The following is a 25,884-nucleotide window of genomic DNA, read 5'->3' as shown; positions in this document are numbered from 1 at the left end:
TTTAAATAAGGTTTCATGCATTATAGTCAACACTACTGCTCAATTTTCCAAGAGTTCTTTAGGTGTTGTATCTTACTACATTTTCATTCCATTATTTTTACATGTTCTATCAATTCAAAGTCTTTATCAGCTCCAATTTGCCTTAGGCAGGATTTAATAATTTTAAAAGCATTACTTGTATGTAAAATGATCCATAAGCTTGCTGTCCATTATTAAAAATAAAATACCCATTTTAACATCCTCAGGGATACTAATTATGATCCAATGATGAAGGGAATTATTTTTTCCACTAGTAAAACTGTTGGTATTAATACTTTTTCTAAAATACACTTTCAGTTATGTCCCTGAATAAAAATGGCAGCTTTGTCAAAAAATTAAATGTACACAAACAATCCTAGTCTGAGGAAAACTTTTAAGATATAGATACAAAATTATTCATACAGTCAAATGGACAGTATTTGTAAAATGTTACCTGAGACAGAATTTTTAATATGGTGGAGACTACACATGAGAAGAGTATGACCCTTTCCTAAGAGGCTGAAAATTCAACTTTCAGCTTTCCTATTTCTGCAATGTAAAATACTTATGCAGGGGAAAAGAAACACTTATTTCAATCTTTGTATTCTAACATCTCAAACAAGACACTAAAATTTTCTACACAAATTAGTTTTCAATTTTGCAAAACAATGATTCACTATGAAGTTACATAAGCTAGCTCAAAAATAAACAAAAGCAAATTTCAAGTGAGAAAGTAGAAACCCTCAATATTTACAATCATCTTTCTTACAATCTCACATATCGCCTAAATAATTGCTCAAATTGTCTTTCTCTTGTTAGCTGGTTACATCCTCAGAAAACCACTCCCTTCTAACTCATTAGAAGCAAGAATCTACTAGACAAACCTTGAATTTTTATTTTACAGTTTATAACTCACTTGCTTGGGAAGGCGGAAGAGAGAATTTTTGTAAAATATATCTTTAGCCTGACTCCATGTTCCATCGATGATAATCATAACAGATGGACTAGAAGACATCACAGCAACTTCTTCCAAATTGGTTGCTTCAGCTCCAGGATACAAAATTAGAGTACTGGGATTTCTGCACACAGTTGCTAATTCAGGATACCTTTAATGCACAGAAACACAAAATTAAATTAATTATTGAAAGTTTTCATGATGTACACATACTTTCAAATATTAACTCCCACTCATCTCCACCAAATTTTACTTAAATTTCCCTTTCTCATCTATCACTTTCTCCTTCCAACACCTCCGAAGCTGCTGGTTTTCCCACAACAGCTAAAGTGGGGGCAGCTTCTAAGTGGGGGCAGTAAAAAACAACCACAAAAGTGACCAATGAAAGCTGAATAAAGCAACATATCATATCTTTTGCAATGCTTAATCACTACTCTAATGTGTATCAGAGCCAAAGACATTTTGTATTGTTTACTAAAATCTAATACATGCATTCTAGAAAAATTTTTTCAAACACTTGGCATAAAATTACTGCAATTATCCCATTTTTAACCTTCTATATAGAGAAAATATTAGCAATTCATAGTCCACACCTACAGGACATTTTTTAAAATGTTATAATTTCCATTGGTTTGGGGTTTTTTTAATTACTACTTATACTAACTGGTACAGTTATATTTCCCATTCTTTTACACACTCTTCTTCCTTCCTGTTGGCTTCTACACTTGTCAGTGGTACCACAGGAGTAACAGCTGCCTATTAGTGTACAGTTAATGTACATGGAAACTCCTGAAGTGTTTGCAGGACACCACTGCCTTAGCCTATAAAAACCTGTGAAAGACATTGTCATTTAAACAGTACTCCAGGTCTCAAAAGCCAAGCCTAAACTAGTCTGGCCTGAACACTGCAGGGATGGGGCAGCCACAGCTTCTGCAAGCAACCTGTTTCCATGCCTCACCCCATAAGGGTAAAGAATTTATTCCAAGTATCTAATCTAAATCTACTACTCTCTTCCAGTTTAAAACCATTTCCTTTGTTCTAGACCTTACAAAAGTCCCTCTCCAGCTTTCTTGAAATCCCCTTTAGGTACCAAAAGGTTTCCATAAGGTGTCCCTTGGAGCCTTCTCTTCTCCAGACTGAACAACTCTAACTCTCAGCCTTTCCCATAGGAGACATGTTCAGCCCTCTGACCATCCTCATGGCCTTCCTCTGGACTCATTCCAACATGTCTATGGCCCATATCTTTTCTGTGTTAAGGGCTCAGAGCTGGACACAGTACTCCAGATGGGGTCTTGCCAGAATGGAAGAGACAAGCAGACAGGGGAGAACCCAAGAAAAGGCTAATCTTGTAATAAAGACTGCATTACTTGTCTGGAATTAATTTCTCAGTCTTCAGTCTTGTTTCAATCAGAAAGTATGAAGAAATATAAAGCAAGGGTTGACTGCTCAAAGCATGTGACATCAAATAAGAAATTAATTCTACATAGTACCTCAGTGGTTATAAGGTGTAAACTGATTTGGTAGGATGAGAAGAGCTTTATGCAGTTGAAACACCATGTGAAGTGGAAAGAGAAGCCAGCACATCTTAGGTGTATCGGAATGAGATTAACAATAGTCAGTACATAAAGTGGGCTCTTCATGATACCTATCAAGATCCACTTGGTGCAAGATCACAGATACAGGCACACTGTAAACATCTAAGCTCACACTGAGGAATTCCTATTGTCACTGTCACCTTTTAAGTTCCAGAAACCAGGCATCTGTGCCACTTCTCCAAAAATCAAGCAATAACCTGCATTTGTATGTGGAAGCAGTGGTAGGAGTGGGGAGGACTAGGGAAGAAAGAAATGGTTCATAATGGATTTTGAGTTGATATATACAAGGTGTACTTAAACCTGCACTCTATTATCACTCTCTGAGGAGGCATGTGAAAAAAACAATTTTAAGAATGTTAAATTCAGACAGGATTGAAGTGCAAGACATTGAGATCCTGAGATTAAGACTCAAATGGGATCATACAGGATGTATATGAAATGAATGTGGAATGGAATTCAGTGTACCAATAAGCCTGGAGATAGTATTCCACCATCTGACCACCCTCACTGACAGCCATCCTCCCTCCAGCAAACAGTCCAGACTGATTCAACTCTGTGTTTCATTCCTATCAATGTCATTTACTACAAAGAACAAACAAACAAAACCAAAACATAATGATTTGTCTTTCCAAAATGAACAGGAAAATTGTAAATAGAAACTGGAAATCTGTAAGATAAGCCTGTGGCAAACAGCTCTTCCCACTATTTTTTAAGCCCTACTTACACTATAATAATTTGGTATCATTTTAATTTAACCAACAATCTTGTTACATAAAATCAAAAGCAAGAGGCCATCCCATTACATGGGTATCTAGTACCCAAGGCTTAAAAGTGGTCATTATTTTCATGTTTGTCTTGAGAACCCAAGTCTTCAATTTAAACTATCCTAATTCTGAGACAGAAGAGATTTTAAATCCCCTTAGAGGATTAAAAAAAAAGAATTATTAAAACTATTCCAAATCCGTATTGATTATGAAGCTCTTTAAGTTTATATTATGAACACCACAACTGATGTTTTAGTTGACAACTCAGTTGAAAACACTGGTTTTCAATGCATACACATCCAAGGATCATAGAATCATCACAAAATCACAGAATGGCTTGGCTTGGAAGGGACCTGAAACATCATCCTGTTCCAACCTCCTTGCCACAAACTGGGATACCTTCTACTAGAGCAGTTTGCTCAGAGCCCCACCCAAACTGGTCTTGAACATATCAGGACAGGGCATCCACAGTTTCTCTGGGTAACCTGCCCCAATGCCTCACCACCCCCAAAGTAAAAAAATTCTTCTTAATATTTAATCAAAACCTATTTTCTTTCAGTTTGAATCCATTCTCCCTTGTAAATAGTCTCTCTCCATCTATCTGGTAGGCTCCCTTCCTGTACTGGAAAGCTGCAATTGACTCATGTCCTTTCCAATATGAACAATTACAACTCTCCTAGTCTTTCCTCTTCCTAGTCTTTCCATCCCTTTAATTCCCACCAAGCATTACTTCCATGACTTTCCCAACACTGGACACTTAAGGTTCATCTGAGCAGGTTTAACCATCTTGTCTAGACTGTGTTTTTGCTAAAAAAAGGTTGGACCGGATGGTCATCAGAGTCCCCTTCCATGCTCCTTCCACGCTGGTATTCTGTAATTCTATAGTACATATGCAATTAATATTGACAGCCCTTAGCTGCTCTCATCCTTAAAATAGAATGTTTTCAAGTAATTGAAGGAATATCCTCTATAAAGACTATGCTGAAGAAAAATCCTTTATACAGACACTATGACATTACCAATACTTTCACTGGCACTTCACAGTACTTGCAGACTTTCAAACTCCAGAAAATGTTGGCATTCCCAAAAAAAAGCAATTTGTATAATTTACAGTTGTAGTAATTCACCTCAATCCAGGTTAGATTTTTATTGCAATAATGAAAAGTAAGATCAATCTGAAGATAATAATTTTCTCTTTCTATAAATACATCAGTACAAATTTTTTATCTGCTTGACATGGCCAGCAGCTAACATAAAGCTCAAACAGACGACACAATTTAAAAGTTATGCTGTAAGATACAACTATGGCCTTGAGCTCCATAAGAGAAATATCTACAATACTTGCTTCTCTTATAAATCAGCCTTAGTTTTGGTATGCAGCAGGTATTGTAGGTTTTTATAATCCATTTAGCACAACAACAATCTCTGCTAAGCAGAACTGTTCAGACATTTCATTCCTGTCTGAATATCCAACCACTTTGTCACAGAAGATTTATACATTCTCATGATTGCACTTAAGTAGCATTTCATTACTTCTGGGATGCATGCTCTTGAAATGTGTAATTTAAACATAATCCCATTTTTGTACCATATACATTTTCATTACACATCTACTCAGTTGCTCTCAAACTCTCTAGATGGTTTTAATTCAACACGGATCCAGTGTGAAAAGCAAGCATTCAGATTTTAAAAATGTAACACCGCCATTTAGTAGCAAACAATACTACTAATAAAGAATAGATGCTAACACATAATCTGTAGAAAACCATCAGGTTAATGAGGACTTCTCAGTTTTTCTTATCATTTTTACTATCTCACCTTAGTTATAGGCAGGTGCCCCTGCCTCTCTCAGTACTCCTGTGCTTGGAAGACTGTGGACTGCTGTAATTCCTAAAAGGTAGTAATTTCCATCAAGTAATAAAATGGATTAAAAAAAAAGTAACTACCCTCTGTCACTTCCACATTCAGAAAGAGGCCTTTAGGGTCAGGACAGAAGCATAAGAGATATCCAGGAAGAGTGCCTCTGTTTTATCTATTTTTTTATCATTTATCTACTTTCTTTGTATGTAAAGCATAATCTTTAACAACAGAAACATTAGCACAAGGATCATCATAGAACTGTTTACATTGGAAAGAACCCCAAACACAATCAAGTCCAACTGGACAATTAACACTGCTTGTCCAAACCATATCCTCAAACTCCCTATCTACAGGTCTATTAAATACTTCCTGGGATGGTGACTCAACCACTTTCCTGGGCTGCCTGTTCCACTGCCTGACAGTCCTTTTGGTGAGGGAATTTTCCAATCTAAACCTCTCACTGAAGCACATCTTGAGAGCCATTTCTTCTCGTTCTGTCTATTGCTTGTTAGGTCAGAGAAGAAACCAACACCCACTTCACTACAACCTCTTTTCAAGGTTTTGGTAGTAAGTAAGCTGAAGAGTTGTTGTGTGTTCCCCATGAATATGCCCAGAAAGGCTTTGCAGCCAGGAGGGCACACACACTGAGGGAGAGGGAAAGTGTGAGGAGGAGGGAGTAGCAGAAAGGAACTGTTCTGGACTTACTGCAAAGCTGAAGTCTATAGTACTCAAAGAAAAAACAGCCAGAGAGAATGTTATCTAAATTATATTGAGAGATCTGAAATTTGATATGGTAAAGTACAGTTTCGGATGGAAATTAGCCATGTTCAGTTAACCAGCACTAATTACTTTCACACACAGAATGACAAAAGCTGTGACAAGCTGATGATCTCTGCCTGCATCTAGTCATTCTTGACTGAGCTAAGGGGCAAAAATGCATGAATTTAGTTTGATAGCATAATGACACCAAAGCACACAAAAAGCTCACAGAAAAGTTATCTGAATAAAGAACTACAACCTGTAACCAGTTTTACATTATTTGGTAAGTGGCAAAACTCAATTCGTTGATATTTGATATAGTAAGAAATCTTGTTTGTGAACAAGCACTACGAAGTGTCACATCTATTGTATACAATTACCTTAAACAGCTTTACAGAAAATCAACAGTTGTATTTTATTACTTTTAAAGTGAAGCTACAAATTTTCCCAAGTGGTCCATTTAATTTCTAATCTAGGCCACTGAACTGCAGGAGGGCTGGCAATTATACTGAGATTTCATAGAGTCAAAGAACCGCAACATCGCAGAGTATGCTGAATTGCAAGGGACCCACAAGGATCATTGACTCAATTCCCATCCCTGTTCAGGACAGGACCCCAAGAGTCACACTACGTACCTGAGAGTATTGATCAAATGCTTATTGAACTCAGACAGGCTTGGTGCTGTGACCACTTCCATTGGGAGTCTGCTCCAGTGTCCAACCGCCCTCTGGGTGAAAAACCTTATCCTGGTATCTAACCTAAATATTCCCTGGCACAACTCCAGGCCATTACCCTGGGTTCTGTCACAGGTTGCAAGAAAGAAGAGATCAGTGTCTGCTCCTCCTCTTTTCCTCACAAGAAGTTGTAACTGCAATGAGATCCCCCTCAGTCTTCTCCAGGCTGAACAGACCAAGTGAGCTCAGACGCCCCTCACACGCCTTCCCTTCGAGGCCCTTCACCACCTTCACTGCTCTCCTTTGGACACTCTCTAACAGCTCAATGTCATTCCTGTTGTGGTAACCAAAACTGCACACAATATTCAAAGTGAGGTTGCCCCAGTGCAGAGCAGAGCAGGACAATCCCCTCCCTTGCCTGGCTGGTGACGCTGTGCCTGATGCCCCCAAGGACACGTTTGGCCCTCCTGGCTGCCAGGGCACTGCTGGCTCACTACTGAGCAGGACCCCCAGGTCCCTTTTCACATCACTGCTTTCAAGCCTCTCATTCCCCAGTCTACACACACAGGCAGAGTTGCCCCCTCCCAGGTGCAGAACCAGCACTTTGTGTGGCTTGATTTCAGAGGGCAATGCAGATAAATTTCTAATTATTCCCACACTGTCCTAAGTAACAGGATGGTGGATGTAGAAATATTTGCATCTGGGGTTTTGTAAGTGTTCCTTCATTAGAATTTGTAATTTTATCACAGCATCCAGAATCACCAAAGTCTGAATATTTGCAAGGAGGGAAAACTTGAGGATTAGATTACCTTTCCAGAAAAATAAAATAAAGACAAAATCACCCCATCCAAATAGTCACAAAATATAAAATGAAACTTAAAAACTATAGTGACAAGGTTGTTTAAAAAAGCCTGGTACCAAAATAATTCAAACTTTCAACATGTTAGATATTAGATACAGTTATTATCTCTGGTCAATACAGGCCCACAATTACTTCTGAGTGAAACAGTACTATTATACAAAAACAAATGCCTACAAAATTTTATTACTATCCTAAAAAGAGCATTAATCCAATAAACTGTACTTTATTCATGCATAAGAGACAATAGTTGTTTTTTGCCCTAACATTTCCTTAGTGAATAGCAAATATACTGCAGTTGTACAAGCCTACGAACAATGCAGGGAAGACATTAGCACTTATTTTTGCCCATCCTGCTACATTCCACTGTTTTGAAGTTCTCTATCTTTGTAGAGAGTATTTTAATAGAGATCCTTCAAATATAAAGGCTTTTGTAACTGGAGTTTCAGAAAACTATACTGTACAGTGTATATCCAGCTATGTAAATTATACCTTAACTTTGTGTTCAGGAATAAGTAATCAATTTACTGAATTGAGATAACAGATGCCCTACCCCTCTCTTCCCCCCCCACACTTTTGTATCGTTTAACTGGCCTTGCTGACCATGTCACGTGTATTAACATTAACATTCAATTTTTACTGAAGGAAAAGAAAACAGCAAATATTAACAACTCACAGAAGTTCCTCTAAGGATTCAACTCAACTGGAGAATTAATTTCCTTTTTAAGTATTCACACTTTCTATTTGCTTTATTAAAAATGTATGTAGTAAAGCTTCACTAGCATTTGTACCAAGACCTGGTTTCTAAGATTTAGCTTCATCTAATGAAGATTAAAGATGCTACATGGGAAAGCAATATTTTCCAATGTCTCAGAATATTAGAAAAAATAATTTAAAATTTCTGAGAGCTATGCTTTCTTATGATTAATTTTAAGAGGAAGAAGAAAATTAATATTTCTTTTTTTAAATTTTAAAGAGTTTTAAACTCACAATGAGGCTGCTTTCTCAATTTCCCACACTTGAGTAAAAACTATTAGTTTTACTTCAGTGACACCAAATGGTTAGTCAGATAAAGAAAATCAAAAAATAACAAAACAGAATAGCAAGACAGACCTAGTACAAGGAAAGAACAGAACTGGAAACAGATAAGAGTTTGAAAGTAGCCATGTGAACACTCCAAGAGTGCAGAACTGAGACTATAACCTGAAGGAAGAATATCAAATGCTTCTGACTATCTATGGAAATCAGAATGTGAGTGTACGCACTTGAAATAAAAATTAAGAACACAGTTGGCTATTTTAAAAGACATTGAAAGATATATTCCTATGATTTACAAAGAGTCAGAAAATGCACAGGCAATCCTGCTCACCTGTCTTCATTAAAACGTCGACCAACCAAAATTTTGCATTTGTCTGGAGGGAGACAAGCTGCTAGCAAAGGTACCGTTCTTAACACTCTACTTTCCTGTAAAAAAAAGAAAAGTTACTCTTGAATAAAATCAAGAAAGGCTTCTATGAATTATTAATGTTTTTATTTTCTATCAAATTCTGTTGACTACAGACAGAGAAAAAATTTTAGCAGGTAACAGGACAAAAAATCTTCAGGGAAAAAAACCCAATCTTGATGCTTCAGATTGTATTGTTTTAATTGACAATATTGAACTCAGTCTCAATTAATCTATGATCATCATCATAAATTTGAACTAGGCTATCAGTATAAAAAACAGTAACAAAACTTCTGAGAAAAATCACTGAATAATAAACAGTGGGCAAAAAAAAGCATTAGCATTAATGAAATAGTATAAGGATCAGCAGAAAACTAGGGTAGGGCTTAATTTCCGTAGATAGATGCTTCGGAGTTCTGTCCTGAGTTACACACATCACTCAGGTTTTGAAAAGTACATCTTATTTGCAATCACTTCCAAGAATAATCAAAGGCAAAGGTAAGACAAAAAGGGGTTTGTACACCTAGCTATGCCACTGACTGCTGAATCGTAACAGCATGCATGAAAAAGGAAAAATTACAAAATTATTCTATTTACTTATATATTTATATTATATATCTATATCTATATATTTACCTATATGCAAAGAAAAAAAAATCAGACTGAGCAAATAATTCCATCACCTTTGCACTAGTCCTGATGCTGGATTTCTATATTTTTAGTTTTTAAGTTAGTCTCATGATGAGCAATGATGCAACAACACTAATCTGAAACCAAGTATTTACACCTTGACATGGAACGCTGTATTGCCCTTGGATGCCTCCACAAATAAAAATCTAAATATTCATGTAGCTATTATGCAAAATGGAAGTTTGACAGTACAACTTCTCACATGCGATCCACTGTTCTACAGCAAGTGATTCTTCTCCCTTTCACAACACCTGATACTTGTGCAGGTCTATCTGGCAGCTTGGCCTCTGGATAGTGTGAATGTGAAGACATTAGTCACATTAATCCAAACACACAAAATGTTTTTCCTGATTTTCTGCATTACTATCTTCCCTCAGTACCAGTCTCAATAGCACCACTTGACCAGAGCTGAAGGCTTAATCCAATGCACTGCAGACTTTCAAAGCCAACAATGAAGCATGTGGGGGATGACAGTTAAGACTGACGCGCAGCAGGGGAAAGATATTCTCTACCTGGTTAGTTTAATGGGTTATTTTTGAACCAGACTGTTAAGAGTGTATCTGTAATGCAACAGCAGACTGAAGGATCAGATACAGTCCAAAAGGCTCATCTGCCTTCGAGACTGATTGTCTTTTGAGTGTGAGCAACAAAGGGAACTTATCTTTTGTCATGTACGCCTCTGCAGTTATGCAATCAAAAGCACCACCTGTGACTAATTCCAAAGATCACTGTATGTTGTTCTTAGCTTTCCACCATTTAATAGGACTTATCTCTGATAAGCCAAGGGCCCTCATACAGTTGGATAGTTACCATAGTGGTCTTACAAGGATAATTTATTCTACAAATTATCATTATGCAACACAGAGTAATAGAAAACTTGCATCCCATTGTAACAGACAGCTGTTCTGATTGCTAAATAATAAAAAGTTGTAGACAGCCTGCCAGACAGACACAGGAATGCTGCATAAATCTAGAAAAATCTGCAGACTTTTTCTAATACTCTCTATCATGAACAGGGAATTCAACACAATTAAAATGCCAATTCAATATCTCTGACATATTTTTAAACTTCTTTTTCCCAGCAAGTGATTTCAGAGTATATTCAGGTACTTTTAAAATAGGAAGACAGGAAGTAACATGGAGGAGTATTTCTATTATACACAGTCCATTAAAAATCAGTTTTCCCATTTAGGGCCCAAACATGTCATGGCTTCTGTTTTATTTCCCTGCAAGAGAAGACTTTTTTTAAATTGGAGTTTTTTGTGTTCTGTTTAAATTCCTTCAGGAAATTACTCTTTGCATGCTGATTTAACAGCTGTGCAATGTCAAGCAAACAGCTGCACCATTAGAGTACAGTTTTCTGAATTCCACAGTCTGATTTGCAGACCCACCATCTACCCAGATCTGTGTAACTGTGGTACAATTTCTAAACACCTTATGATCCACCTCCATAGGCTGCTGTCAACCAAAGAGAAAAACATCAATGTACATCCTCCTATTGGTAAACCAAAACATACTGTTCTGAAGCTGAACCACAGTTTTTCGTTGGGGAAACAGGTAAGGTCATAACCACATTGAATAGCTTAATTCACATTTTAACAGAACACTAACATCAATAAGAGACCACTGCTGTAATCAAAATACATTTCTCCATGGATCAACTCTTAGCACCTCTGTGAGACACAGTGTTCACAGAATCACAGAATATGCTGAGTTAGAAGGGACCCATGAGGATCATTGAGTCCAACTCCTGGCCTTGTACAAGATACCCCACCAGTCACACCCATGTGCCTTTATTTAATGTTACTTAATAACAATGTTATTTCATTCTTACAATTTGTACAAAGGCAAGTAGATTTCAATTCCAGTAAGACTATACAGTTGAGATGTCTTGCATGCATGGAGTTACAGAAATAAGGTGTGATTTCAAAGATACAATAATTCAGAAGAACTGAACAACAAATATAGCAACTCAGATGAACTGGCATTCAGTCATGATGTTTAAAAGGAAAAATCATTATATGATTGCCCTGGTTTTGGCTGAGATATAATTAATTTTTCCCAGTAGCTGATACAACGCTGTGCTCTGGATCCAGGATGAGAATAATGTTGATAGCCACAACGAGAACATCAGTACATTAAGTAGTGTTTACCTAAGCCAAGGACTTCTCAAGTGTCTCACGCTCTGCCAGTGAGGAGCTGCACAAGAAATTTTGAGGGAGCATGTCCAGGTCAGATGACTCAAACAGGCTAAACATGGTTATTTCACATGAATATCATGCCCAGTATTTAAACTGGGGATGGTCAGGACCTGCCATTGCTACTTAAGGATGGGCTGGGCACCAGCAGGAGGTGAGCACTGTATCATGCATCAGTTGTTATTATTATCATTAATAGTAGCAGTAGTAGTAGTACTACTGCTCCTGTATTTCACTTGGTTTAATTTATTAAATTGTTCTTATCTCTCTCACAGAAAGTTTTACATTTTCTCCCTCTGCTTCTCATCCCCATCCCATCTGGCAGAGGGGCAATACTGTGGTACTGCATGGTACTCAGCTGATGGCTGGGGCTGAAGCATGACAATGAGCTGACAGTACAGCTGTTTCTTCCTGCCTACCATTTGCTGCATTAGGATTAGCCTTACTCACCTCTGCTGGATGCTGAATTATATACAAGCAGGTGGAGACCTTTAGTGGATGTACAGGCAGGAAAGGACACAAACACACCTTCTCAGGACGGCTACATGGCAAAAGGGAGTGAGAGAACAATAAAAATAATCAACAGCTTGTGAAAGAAGATATAACTACATTGCACAATACATATTCCCTAAGAACTTCACCTAACGACATCATATTAAACCTCATGTAACTTTAGGTTTGAAACTCCTTTCACTTCTAAAAATAAAGAGGCAAGACTTTCATTGAAACAGCATTTTGAGAACAGTGTTCAGATACTTCCTGTGGTTTGGTTAGGGTTACAGCACTCTAAAAATACTTCTGTCATCTTCAAGATGAGCAGCTTACTAGTATCCATACCCTTATAAGACAAGTCTATTACTTCTTTCCTAACAAGTTAGTTTCAACAATATGATGACCTATAATAGAACATACAATATTTACAGTTTATATTTATAATGATTGATTAGAATACAATATAGACATATACACACATGAAAACCCAGACACGCTGTATTTTACTTTTTTATAATTCCATCTATGCTGAAGACATGTAGAATGAAAACAGAAAAATCCTTATCAGGGACATCCAATCTAAGTCAGAAAAACATGTATTTAAAATTCTTTAGTGTACTGTTTCAAGCTGTTGAAATGACTAGCTGAAGAACAGTATCTAAAGAAATTAACTTACGCTTAGTATGAAACTGATCTGCTGAATGATCAAGAATAAACAGAAGCAAAGAAGTAAGCTTGAAGTTTTACACAGAGAAATTGAACTGTCACTGCAGAAAAACACACACTTGCATGCACATCCATGGGCAGATGTCACTCTAGCTCTTTACATAGATTATTCAACTACTCAGGAAAATTAAGAATTTTCTTAACAGTGAAACTCCTACATGTATTCATCAATTAAAATCACACCATCTCTGCAAACAAAACTCTATATGCTTGAAACATACAAAGTCAGAATTTTCAGCAGTGACAGGGACTTGGAGCAGAATTTCACCTGCACCCTCCTTGTAACCTTTACTATTAACAGTTCATAGGTTGAGCACACAGGAGAACAATGAATCACTGCAGCAGATGTGATTCAAAGAAGTGAATTCTGAAGACAGGTTCAGATTAAATTAATGATGAGCCTGACAGAGAATGAATTTGCTTGTTCACAAGAGCATGCACCCAGACAGGTGGACTAAGTAATGCTACAGTAATCCACACCAGTACAAGTGATCCCCATTCAAACATTAGTACTTAATAGTAAATGGCAGCATTATAAAAAGGCAGTAAGAACTGATAATCTCCTCTTTATCAGTTGACAGACTGTGCTAATTTAAAACCTGTACTTCAAGCCCCAACAACAGAGGCACAGAGGATATTCCCTTCTCACAGGATATACAGTTAAAGGTTACCCAACACCAGTCACAATACAAAGGGAGGATGGGGGCAATGTTGATGCAAAACAGGGAATTGGTACTTCTCAAAATAAGTACCAGAAAAACTGATGTTAAATATTTAGACTAAAAGACTCACAGTCAATAAATCAACGTAATGACAAACTGGAAATTATTCTGATACACTCTTCTGGTGTACTGTTCCAGTAGCCTGCTGCCTGTTTTCCCTTCTAGTACTGGCATTTTCCTGCTGCTAATGCAGCATAAATCTGGCACATTCTGGTGTATTAATGGTCAAGCTTCAGGCCTAAAATGAAGCACTCAGTAACCTGACTACTCAGCGGGCTACCCACAGGACCTTCGTCATGAATGAACTGAAAACAACCTGACTTCCAGGTCTGATGGGCTGTTCTCCAGTACAATCCCCTTATCTTTTTCCCAAATGTTCTCAGATGTGAGCAATTTAAACAGAAATCTCTGTTTTGATAATAACCTAGAAGTAGCAAATACTGTGGAGGCTGTTTTTTTGCCTGTGCCCTGATTGTTAAGTCAAAGTTCATCCTCTTTTTGATCATCAGGTACATCAGAAACTCAGGTGTGCGTACAAAGTGTGACTCCTTGGTTTCTCCCCAATAGTTGGTTCACTCCAACAGCTGGTTTCACTTACAAGGTACTCCCCATCATGACATTTTCTGCTGAAGAGAGATGAAGGCATGAAAATCTACTAAAGCAAGCTGTTCCAGAACAGTTAGCTGTTGACTTCAATCCCATGAGCTACACTGTTCATTACCTCTCACAAGCACACAAAAGAACTTCCCAGTAATTTCTGACCTCAGGGTGTTTAATTATAACAGATTTCACTAGATATAACTTACTTTCAAGTCTCCCTTTGGTGTAAGCTTTTTGTATTTTCCACACTGGTTTGGATTTTTCATAGATAGTTTAGGCCTTGTTAATCTCACAGAAAAAAACAAAAAAAAAAAAAAAAAAAAAAAAAAAAAAAAAAAAAAAAAACCAAAAAAAAAAAAAAAACAAAAAAGAAAACTACCTGGAAAGTAAGTATTTTCAAATAGCTGCAAAAATAAATTCTGCCTATAATTTGATCTGCAGGGAGCAGAGCACAGACTATGACAAATAAAGAATTTCCCAATATAATTTAATTACTTACATATGCATATACATCACTTAACTTTAAGCACCCAATTAGGTACCTAACTATGTTGAATACACACTTTTACAACCCCATCTTGAGGGCACAAGACTTACTTCTGTAATTTTACTTTGGAACCTAACAGTTATTTGTGAGACAAAAACCCCCCAACATTATTCCTTCATTAAATCAACATTACCAGTCCACATCTGTGGGACAGGAAGCACTACAGAACAAACCAAGTTCTGTTCCACCCCCACAAAAGCTGCCTTTGCTCTGAGAAAGGCCACCTAGGCAGAAAAGACATTTAGTCTTTTTCTTTTGTTTAAAGATGCTGTTTTACTCTTGCCCTACATACACAGCTGATGTTACAGAAAAGAAGCAGCACCAGGAACTTCTTTAACACTGAACATCATCTTTTTCTCATTTCTGGAGATCAAAGTAGCAATCATCTCTAGGCAGGAGCAGTAGTGTTCAGAATATTAAGGAAAAGGTTTGTGCGTTGGGATTAGGATTTTAAGAGGATAATTTTAGGATATTTTTACAGCATATTCTCCTGTATGCAATTTCAGTACAGCTAAAAAATACCCAGTGGATTCTTAACTGTTTTTCAATACAGCTTTTCTAGTCTAAAAATTTATGATGAAGTAACCTATCACAATGGCATGATTAAAAGAAAAAAATCATCATTCCACATTTGGCAAAAATGTTCCATATGAAAAAGACAACCACATATATGTACAGACTTAATAGCTTTCTTTCCATTATTTATACCTCAATTAATGATATTCAGAATAACATTAAGTCTACCTTCCCAGCAGAACTGAATGAATCTGGACAGGTGACTGTGGTATCAGATTTAGTGTGATCACTAGTTGCTGGGCAGAGATACTCCAAAAGTAAATATGCCATAGTCTGGAAAACAGTGAGCTAATTCTAGAATTCTTTCCAAGTCTCTGTATTGTTTTACTGCAACTTGCTTCAGAACTTTACCCTGCTACATGTCCAAAGGCTTCTTCTGAAAACAAGCATCATTCTGTGAATGCGAGTGTATTCATACACCCATAGTCAGAAAACTACAGTAAATTATTCAAATTATTTGTTAGTTTTTGCTTACTTTGAACCCAAAGTAAGCAAAAACTAACAAAGTTGCAGTCTTATGCTCAGCATTTGTAGACATTTGTACGGAAATATACATATATACAAGAGGTTATGTGTACCAAGCACATGTTCTAGAAACAATGTTTCCAATATTAAAATAAGAAAGAAACTGATCTTTATTAACTACTAACACTTGTAGCAACATATTCATGTTCCACCACATATTGCCAAGGTCAGGCCCCAGACTGTATTTTCAAAAAAACATGCCTGCCACAACAGAAATGGCTGCTTCAAGTAAATTAGATTTCTCTACTGTTTTTGTCAAAACACTGAGGGTTTCAAGGTCAAAACCCACCTGAGAAATCTGAAGAAAAGCCACAAAGTTACTATATGTTTGTTTTATACTAACGCTATTAAGGTAGGTTTTATACTGACACAAGTCCATTACTCCCACGCATTAAAACAACATTCAGGAGTTTTACAAAGCTGGGATGAGGCATGAAGTTTAAAAGGAGAAGCTCAGTTATTTTTTAAAATTTGAAAACTAATGCTACTTTTGCTACCTTTATGTTAGAGGGACAAACAAAAACTAAACATTTATTTTAGATAACATTTTGCATTATCCACCTTAACACTACAGTTATAAAGGGAGCATAAAAGAAAGAGTAGATTATGCACAGATGAGTAGATCTTATACACAGACCTTACACATAGATATGTATAAACTTATGCATTTAGGAAGAAATAAACCTAACCCACCATTTAGAAGAAAAACACATTCTGAAGTTAATATGACATAGCATTCAATAGTACAAACTTTCAATAAATAATCCCATGAAAACAGCAGTTCAATGCCAGGCAGTTCTCAAAAATGCACATCAATTGTAAAGTGTTACTAATAATTAAACACGGAACATTTTTATGACACTACACAAACCTCTGGTGTGTACTCTAGTGCTGCAGAAGCCAGACTGAAAATACTTGAAGTAATTTCTCATGTCATCAGCACTGTCTGGGTTTCTTCTAGGCTTATTGTGGACATTCTTTAATCAAGCAAAATTTCAAGCCTTACTTTTAATGTGGTTTCCTGAGAAAAATCAGGCACAGAACACTACTCTGACTTTATTGTATTCCAACTTCCATTTCTTCCTCCTGTCTCTTTTAAAACATTTAGAAAGTCACTGGTCATGAGGCATAAAAATGTAAAATTAAATCCCTACAAACTTCATTAGGAGTCAATAGCTACATAAAACACAGGATGAGAAACACAGGTGGAGGGACTACCAAGAACAATAATAGAGCACTTCTTTTTCCACTTGATAATCTGTATAACATCAGCTTCCTGACAAAAAAAAAAAAAAAAAAAAAAACTTAAAAAAGGTATATTGCCAATTTTTTGCTTCCCAAAAGAAGTTTTAAATAAAACAGGCGTATGGGTTGCTTTTGTTTCAGTATTTTAGTTTTTTAATAGTGCAACCAATAAATTTAATGGAACATATCTCTGTTCCTGGAGTAAAAACATACACTTAGATGTGTATGCACAGGAAAAATATCTCATACAAATCACAGTGAAAATCTTTTGTTCAAGGAAAAGATTACACACAATAATGGAAAAAATTTGTTTCTATGTTACCCAACAATATGAATCATCTATTTTGCAAACAAATTGTCTTCAGTTGTAAAAACGTAACTATTTAAAGAAAATTTAGTTATCCTGCACAAAAGCTTTTGTAACCTTTTCAATATAATAAAGACAGCAACTTTAAGCAACAGAACACAGAAATAAACTAATTCAGCTGATCTTGTTCTAATTCATATGAAACGTTCTACCACAGATCTCATGATATCATGAGAGAGCTATGGAGTCCTTTGATATCTCTCCATTTTGCAGATCATTTTCCAATGCACATCAAATATTCACTGTGTTGCAGAGCTTGAAGCCCCTGAGTTTGAATGTCAGGACTTCATACAATACCATATCACTATCAGCTTCCTCCTTTTACTGTCTTACAGTACCAGCCAGGAAAAAAAGTCATCCTCCTAGAAGCACTCATTTAGACTAACAGCGTCAGTGGATCAACAGCAGAATGGCCTCAGTTGGAAAAGATTTTTGACATCATCTCATTCCAACTGCCCAGACATAGTCAGGGACACCTTCCAGGATCAGGCTGCTCAAAGCCCTATTCTGGCCTTGAACACTTCCAGAGATGGGTCACCCACAGCTCCTCCAGAATAGCTATTCCAGTGACTCACTACCCTTATAGCAAAGAATTATTCCTAAGATCTAATTTAAACCTAATTTTACCTCTTTTAACTTATAGATATTGCTCCTTTTACACTTCAAACCTGTAATGAATTCTGGTACAGGTACCAAAACTTTTCTATCTAGTTCCAGGAAAAGCCACTGCAGTACTAAATATTAAATTCATTACAATATGCCAGATTAAATTTAGCACATTGTACCAGAAGACATTTAAGGCAGTATCACAAACTTCCAAACCAACAAGACCATAAAATTGACCAATTAAACAGAGGTTACCACTGTATTCAACAAGTTCATTTCCAGAGAACTTTCCTCATAGCTGTACAGTTGATAAAACATAGCATCTCTTCTTCTTGCCACAAGGTACTATCAACACAGCAGACTTGGTCACAGTATAAAGAGGTGTTCAAAAAGCAATGCAGTATTTTTAGACAAAAACTGCCTTTGAACTGCCCTATAAACCCATTGGAACTAACATGATCAAGGGATAAAGCAAAGGGAAAAGGCAATGGGATGGGATCAGAGATACTTCAGAGAAGAGGTACAGAAAGAGGTTCAGAAGGGGGACAGGGAGACAGAGTCATCTGCCTGCCTCTCAACAAAGCACACAGTACTAGCGAGCAGCTAGGAGATCACAGAACTATTTCCTAGCGCTTAGATTTCTTGTAGATTTCTCAGATTCCATGTAGGAGCAGGAGAACTGCTGAGAGTTGGTACTCTTAGCAGTTCTCCTGCTCCTACATGGTATGGGGAGAAGATACATCCCTTGCCCTTCTTTCTGTTTTCCACTCTAACCACAGCCACTGGGCAAAACACTGATTTTCCATCATAGTCAACCAATTTGAAAACTTTGCTTTCTTGTAAATTTGAAACAGTCTTGGGCCTCTGTCCAGAGCACCGGACTTCAGAAAACCTGAGCAAAGAATAAGGTAGTTAATTCAGAGGCATCAAAGAATACCAGCAGAGACTAAGGGCAAAAAGAAACACTTATTTACATCTGTTTCATGAACAGCTATGTTGCATCACATAATGGGCAGGGGGAGAAATTCACAGCAATAAAAAGCTGTCCATTGTCAAAAGTTACTAAAGCATTAAGATACGCTTTTTAGTTCAGAAAATCACAAAACCACTATTCCTATGAGCCACAAATATCATTCTACAGGTGCCCAGTATTTATGATGATCCCCAGGCACCTGCTATTCATTATTTAGCTCTCCACCACAGAACTTCATGTTTCACCCATTTGCTCTGAGTATGGTTTACTTGCACAAATCACCTTTAAAAAAAAAAAAAAGAAGAAGAAGAAACAGCAATAGACCAAATAGACCATTATCCAGCTCCTACACTCAGCAGGAGAATATAAAGCTCAGCGAGATAAGTGTTGAAAACAAGAGCTAAGACTATATGTGGTTTCATTTTAATATTTCTTTTCAGACCAACCCAATATATTTCAGGGATTATGTCCTGAGCTCCTACTGAGGGAAAAAAAAGCAACACATCTCTCTCAAAAACAGCTAAATTTTCAGCAGTTGACAGCTAGCTACTAGAAACAGGATTTACATCACTAACTCATTTCTTCTTCAGCGCCAAACAACGATCAGCTTGTAATGATTTTCAGTCAAAGTTCAACTGGTCTGAATTGGAATAACTATAGCAATATATTTGAAAAGCCCAACTTACAAAGATTGCAAGATGTTATTTCCCTAGATTTAAGACTAAAAAGTTAACTTTCCAGAAGTAAGAGACAAAAGCAGTCACTTAGTTCATTACAAGCTCTGAGTTCTCATTAAAGAATATCTTCCTATTTCTTTGAAAACTACATCAGTTAGTGCTGTTCTTCAGAAATTAGGCAAATAAACATACATACATAAATAGATACATACGTTTCTCTTTAGAAAATGTCTATTTGTAAAAAAAAATTAAAATTAATGAAGAAAAGTACTTCCTTCCAAGTATCTGGTAGCTTATGCATCATTTCAAACTTCTATTTTGCATTACCAGATTTTTCACAGTGGTTTTCAACATGAAGTAAATAGTACAAGAGATTTTATCCTCATCATCAGTGGCAGTCGTAGCAGCACATATTGAAGACATAGTATCTAGAGAATTACCAATTATGGGTGAAGTGGCCTTTATGGAGAAGTTTATAACACTACAGTGACATGCAATCATACTGGAAGAATTTTAAGTTAATTTGGACATTTCCTTTAGACTTTGACACTACAATAGGAATCAACAGGCTACCCAACAAAATTAGTAGATTCTTTAGTACAGCATGTGTATGAACACTGTAAGAGTATGCTATCCTTAATGAGTGACCCTCTGCATATTTTTATGCTAAAAGTATGCAGAGAAAAATCAATATATTTCAAAAATGTGGACAAAGGCAGCACAAACCTTATTAAAGACTTTTAAATTGTGTTGTGATCTCATGTGCTCATTTCCCACGGCAAATAACCTTTCTGCCTGACCAATTAAATCACAAATAAAGGACAAACAAATTAGCTTGGGATTTTTTTTCAGCTTGGAATGTTCGCAGCAGCTTTACAAGCCTAATCAAAACATATCCAATACAACAAGTATCTTCTAGTGCTTTAGAAGACAAAAGGTGCAAAGAAGAAAAGAACAAAATATCCACACTGTATCATTTTCTGAACTTTTAACAAGAAAGCAGAGTTTGGCAGGCAGCTTTCTTTGTAAATAACTTAAATTAACAAATCAATAGGAGAACATTCTTTCAATAGCTTAACTGTTTGCATCAAAGTTGGCTGTGGTTTCCACTGGAACTAACAGGAGTAAATAAATAAAATAGTATTTAGCTTATGCAACACTGCAGTCATTACAGAAAGGCCAGGAAAGCCAAAAACTAATGAGCCTGAGATTGTTGACATCTTCATGCATCTTGGCTCTACAGTCTGGCAAAATACCTGGCACCCTGACAAGCTTGATGCCAGACAGCTAGCAGAGCTTTAAATCTGTTGAAGAAGGTGAAGCAGTAATGGCATTTAAAGTGTGCCATTGAGACATTATGAAGTCAAACTCAAGTCTTACATTGCCAGCTTATAATTCCCAATCTGTTTCACGAGCTCAGATGCTACCACAAGAAAAGACAAAGCAGAAAGACTGTGTAACCAAAACATCTCATGAAAAAGTCCTGAATTTCCCAGGGAAGAGAGGAACCCACCAATCCAAGCAAGAAAGAGGAAAAAGTTAAAAAAAAAAAAAAAAAAAAAAACATTTTCAACAATACAGCACCATCATCTTGGGTCTGGTAGGCTTGGCAGCCCCTTGCATGCCTGCACAAAGAGCCCCTCTGCACATGACTCTCAGAAACTGTGGCTGATTCTCCCTCTTCTTCTCAGTCTGGTAGCTTGCTGTGAGAGAAGACAAATTCCCAGCTTCTGGGGTTTTTTCAGTTTTAAATTTGAATTACATGAGCAACAGTATCTTCAAAACACCTTGACCAAGTTTCAATAAAACTGCCCTTTCTATCTCCACAAAAGGAATAGGTAATTTCACATTTGAAATTCAGGTCTCTCATGCAACTTTCACTATAGTATTTTAAACTCAGAACCTATTGAAATATATACTTTATTTTTTAATAGCAAAACCAAGTCTGAGTCCTAGTTTGAAACAAGCAGATGAAAAAAGGGAGTTATATTAAAAGCTCACTTCTACACCAAATGAAGTCAAGGCAATTCTGTCGCTGATTTTTAATGAAAGCAGGATCAGTCCCCAAACATTTTGCAGAAGTTAAAAGAGCTAAATTCTTATGTCTTTCAATCCACACAACAATGCTATATCCTGTCACTTACAGCTATGAATTTAACCTTTATTCCTTTAAAAATACTTTAAACCCTATTAAATGAAAGTATTGTTATAATTTCTTATGGTAAAACAGAGCACAAACAGTATTCTCTTCCTAAATGATATTTAGCATTAACATGAAAGTAGATAACATCTATCAGACAAAACTCCTTTAAAGAATAGATATTCCTGTTAAAAGAAAGATTCTGCAGTTTATCTTTAACTGAATGCAAGCAAAAATACAGTTACTAGAGTGTATGACAAATAAACTGTATGGGGAAAATGGTTAAATATGAAATAGAATAGTCAATAAAAGTATTCTAGTATAATATTAATTTCTGCCATAGATGGTAGAAGAATGGAGCTGTGTTTAGACGCTCAGAAAACTTCAGTATAAATCAACAATATAAAACAATACCAAAAAGGCCGTGCGCAATGTTCTGTTCAGACTTCCTGATGCTACTTAGCTGTGAGAGCACTTTAAATGCCACACTGCGCTCTAGTGTCCTTTTTATGAAGAACAGCAGTTCTGTCAAACACACTGCTTCTGATCTAGCATCTATCTTATTAAAAAGTAGTCAGTTTCCTGACATAATGTAACAAAACAATGTATTTTAAAACAGCATACCTGTTATTTAACAGTAAAAAGTTATTTCTTTAAAATATGATTTGATTTTTACAGAATACAGAGTATCTCATTTATTTAACCAGGCATCAAATTCACTAAGCCACTCTAAAGCATTTTCCAGATACTGGAAGATGATGCTTTTATAAGGTAAACAATCAATTCAGCACAAATGTTTTTTAATGCTTAATATAGCAGTCACCACATCAAACCTCAGAACCACACTGATTTTTACCACTCAACATGCTTTGCAGGCTTCAAGTCCTAGGAAAAAATACCCCACAATAATGCTTTCTTTAAAATAAGAAAGTTAGAGATCTGTTGCATAGATGAAACTTTCTTGTGTAACTTGGAAACACTAGTTTTATTACTAGTGTAGTATATCTTTAGCAAACATGCTTATAAAAGTTAGAAAAAAACAAGGTTAGACCACACTTGAGTACCCCATTAAGAAGTTGACAGGAATAAGAAGGATCACAACAGTTTATAGCTAACTTTGCGCTCATAAAAGTATCATGGTCTGAGAGGCCACTAGTATTAACTTAAACAGAGCACAGCAGTAAAAACTATAAACAGACTCATTAAAATAATTCAGAATTGGACAGCTTTGGACTCAAAGCAGACATAATTTCAAAGGCCTTGAGCTTTGAGCCTCAGAGCTAGGCTCTGAGTGAAACTGACAGGACAGGGCCTCTTCTCCCACCAGGGGATGCTGCTGGCCCACGCTTACGCTGCTGCCCACCTCTGCTGCATGCGGCTCCCTTGCAGGCCAGTACGCAGGCTCACCGTGATAGCGGGGCTCGTTTAGCCCTGGGAACTGAGCTTCGAATGTGCTGAATTTCCTGAGGTTCCTCATGAGCAGACAGCTATCAGTGCCTCTCTGAAGGGCAGCTCTAACCTCCTGCAGTAGAATTGCTCCCCCCACCTGGCTGTGACCTGCACGGCTGCGAACGCCTTCCACCCCGCCCGCCTGGACACTGGGAGCACGTTCAATAGCGCTGCCCGCAGCATAAACCCCCACAAAGACCTCTCCTGCTTTGAACTGTGGATTGCTTGAGCTCAACAGGCCAGGAGCCTCTCTTTATTTTGTTTATTTTGTAAACCTATTACCTAGTCTGTATATTCCCAGCTTGACTTATGTAGAAAGGTCCCAAACACTCAACCTGTGCATAGGTGTATATGGTCTGGCAAAAGCAATTACAAAAGGCTGTTTAATTTGTCAAAAAGAAACCCAGAAGGTTATGAGAAAAGTAGCACCCAGAGGGAGGGAATTAGCTCTAAGACCTTTCCAGGACATACAGATAGATTTCACTGAGATGCCCCCAGTGCTAGCCCGGCTAGCCCCACAAAAGCGCAAGCCACAGCCTGGGTTGGAGACCTCTCCCACGGCAGAGGTGGGAGAAGGCGTCCCCGAAACGCGAAGCGAGTGGGCAGCAGTAATGCGAAGGAGGCAGCTGGAACAAAGGCGTCAGGAAGCAGCAGATCATCGCAGCAGGAACGGGTTTATTGAAGGGAAGCAGGAGGTACAGACAGGGAGGGAGGCTGCAGCGAACTGCCAATGATCCGCCCCCAGGGGCGAGCAGTTAAGGACTCCCCGAGGGGAGGAGCACGTCACATTAAACCAATAACAATACAGAACAAAATGAGGAGCATGAGACATAAACCAATCAGGGGACAACAAAGGAGGGGCTGCTCCTCCTGCACCAATCATCCTCTGTCCAGGAGAGAAGTTTCTGGAGCTGGGGAGTGGGCTGAGGATGATGGGCAGGAGGGTTGCTAAGGAAGCAGGGGAGGGGAAACCAAGATAATGAGGGAAAACAAGGTGGGGATTACTAACTGACGTGGGAATAGATACAAAAAGGCGGGAGTAACTATGGTAACACGTGACAGGCAGTTGGTCGCAGAAGACGGAAGGGGGAAGGAGACCTGAAACAGAGCCATTATAACAACTGGGGAAGCCATTTTGAACAAAACAAGACGACTTGTAAAACTGTTTGAAACACAATACAAACTAGCTTAAAACACCGCCACACAACACACTGCAACAGTAGATCATCTCACCCATTGGGTGGAAGCCTTCCCGACTAAAAGGGAAACAGCCCAGGTTGTGGCAAGAGTAATCCCAGAGAACATTATCCCCAGATACGGAATGGTGAACACCATAGACTCAGACCGAGGTCCACATTTTGTGGCCCAAACATTGCAAAATATAATCGAAGCTTTAGGAATGAAATGGAGATTACATACTCCGTGGCACCCCCAGAGTTCTGGGAGGGTGGAGCAGATGAATAAAACTCTCAAAAATGTATTAACTAAATTGATCGAAGAAACAAAAATTAATTGGCTAAAGTGTTTGCCCCAAGCACTTTTGCACATCAGAACAAGACCCCGGTCTGATATAGGGATTTCACCTTATGAAATGATATTTGGACTGCCATTCTGGTTAACACCCTATAGCACAGAAGACTATTTGGAAGGAGAAGAAGGTACCAGAAAATATTTAGAAGTCATTAGAAGAACCCTGGAAGGACTTAGAAAAAGAGGATACCTCCCCCAAACTTCCCTTATGGACACAAAAGTACATAACATTAACCCAGGAGATTGGGTTTTGATAAAATCCTGGAATAGTGGACCATTAATGCTGAAATTTGAAGGCCTCTTTCAGGTACTCCTCATTGCTAATTCAGCTGTGCGGACCAGAGAAAAGGGTTGGACCCATAACATGAGAATAAAAAGACCAGTCTCACCTCCGGGCACTGGACAGGACTCAACATCAGTTTCTCCCTCTGGCATTGGACCAGATTCCACAGTACTCTCATGCCCTAACTCAGGACAGGATTCAACCACATCACGAGTTAATTCACCCGAATACACCATTATAAAAGGACCAAAAGACTTAAAGTTGACTCTCAAAAGGAAGAGCCAAAAAGACTGATGAACTGAATAAGAAAAGAGTTTGGTATCAGAACCATACCATATCTTAAAGTGTTATAAGACAGTTCTGTGTCTAAAATCAGTTTGTAAAAAGTTAAAGACTGTTAATAAGTAATTCTGGTTAAGTTCCCCCAATTTAGTTCCAAAGACTCCAGGTTAATCCTCTACAGAGCACTCCCCTAGGAGAAACCAAAATTAGTAAGGAATGGACCAAGAGAGGTTTAACAAGAGAAGTGGGTAGAAGGGACTCTAAAGAGCTTGTAAGCCTCTTCTCAGTAAAGTTCCCCAACAGGCAAGGCTGGGTGGGCAGGCTGTGT

At 37.6% G+C, this 25,884-nt stretch overlaps 1 protein-coding gene across 2 annotated transcripts in view; it reads right to left on the bottom strand.

The window, feature by feature from the left end:
- DTWD2 (DTW domain containing 2) overlaps positions 1-25,884 on the bottom strand; it is a 66,255-nt gene that overhangs the window by 28,078 nt on the left and 12,293 nt on the right. For both annotated transcript variants that reach the window (XM_030968419.1, XM_030968420.1), the window contains exons 2-4: positions 12,267-12,357; positions 8,854-8,948; positions 935-1,124 (exon numbers count right to left, since the gene is read on the bottom strand). In XM_030968419.1, coding sequence (XP_030824279.1) covers positions 935-1,124; positions 8,854-8,948; positions 12,267-12,357 — 376 coding nt within the window. The remainder of the gene's footprint in view (positions 1-934; positions 1,125-8,853; positions 8,949-12,266; positions 12,358-25,884) is intronic.

This window comes from Camarhynchus parvulus, chromosome Z (genome assembly GCF_901933205.1).
Source record: "Camarhynchus parvulus chromosome Z, STF_HiC, whole genome shotgun sequence".
Classification (NCBI taxonomy): Eukaryota; Metazoa; Chordata; class Aves; order Passeriformes; family Thraupidae; genus Camarhynchus; species Camarhynchus parvulus.
The sequence above is the reverse complement of the archived record's forward strand: the minus strand, read 5'-3'. Positions and strand labels throughout refer to the sequence as shown.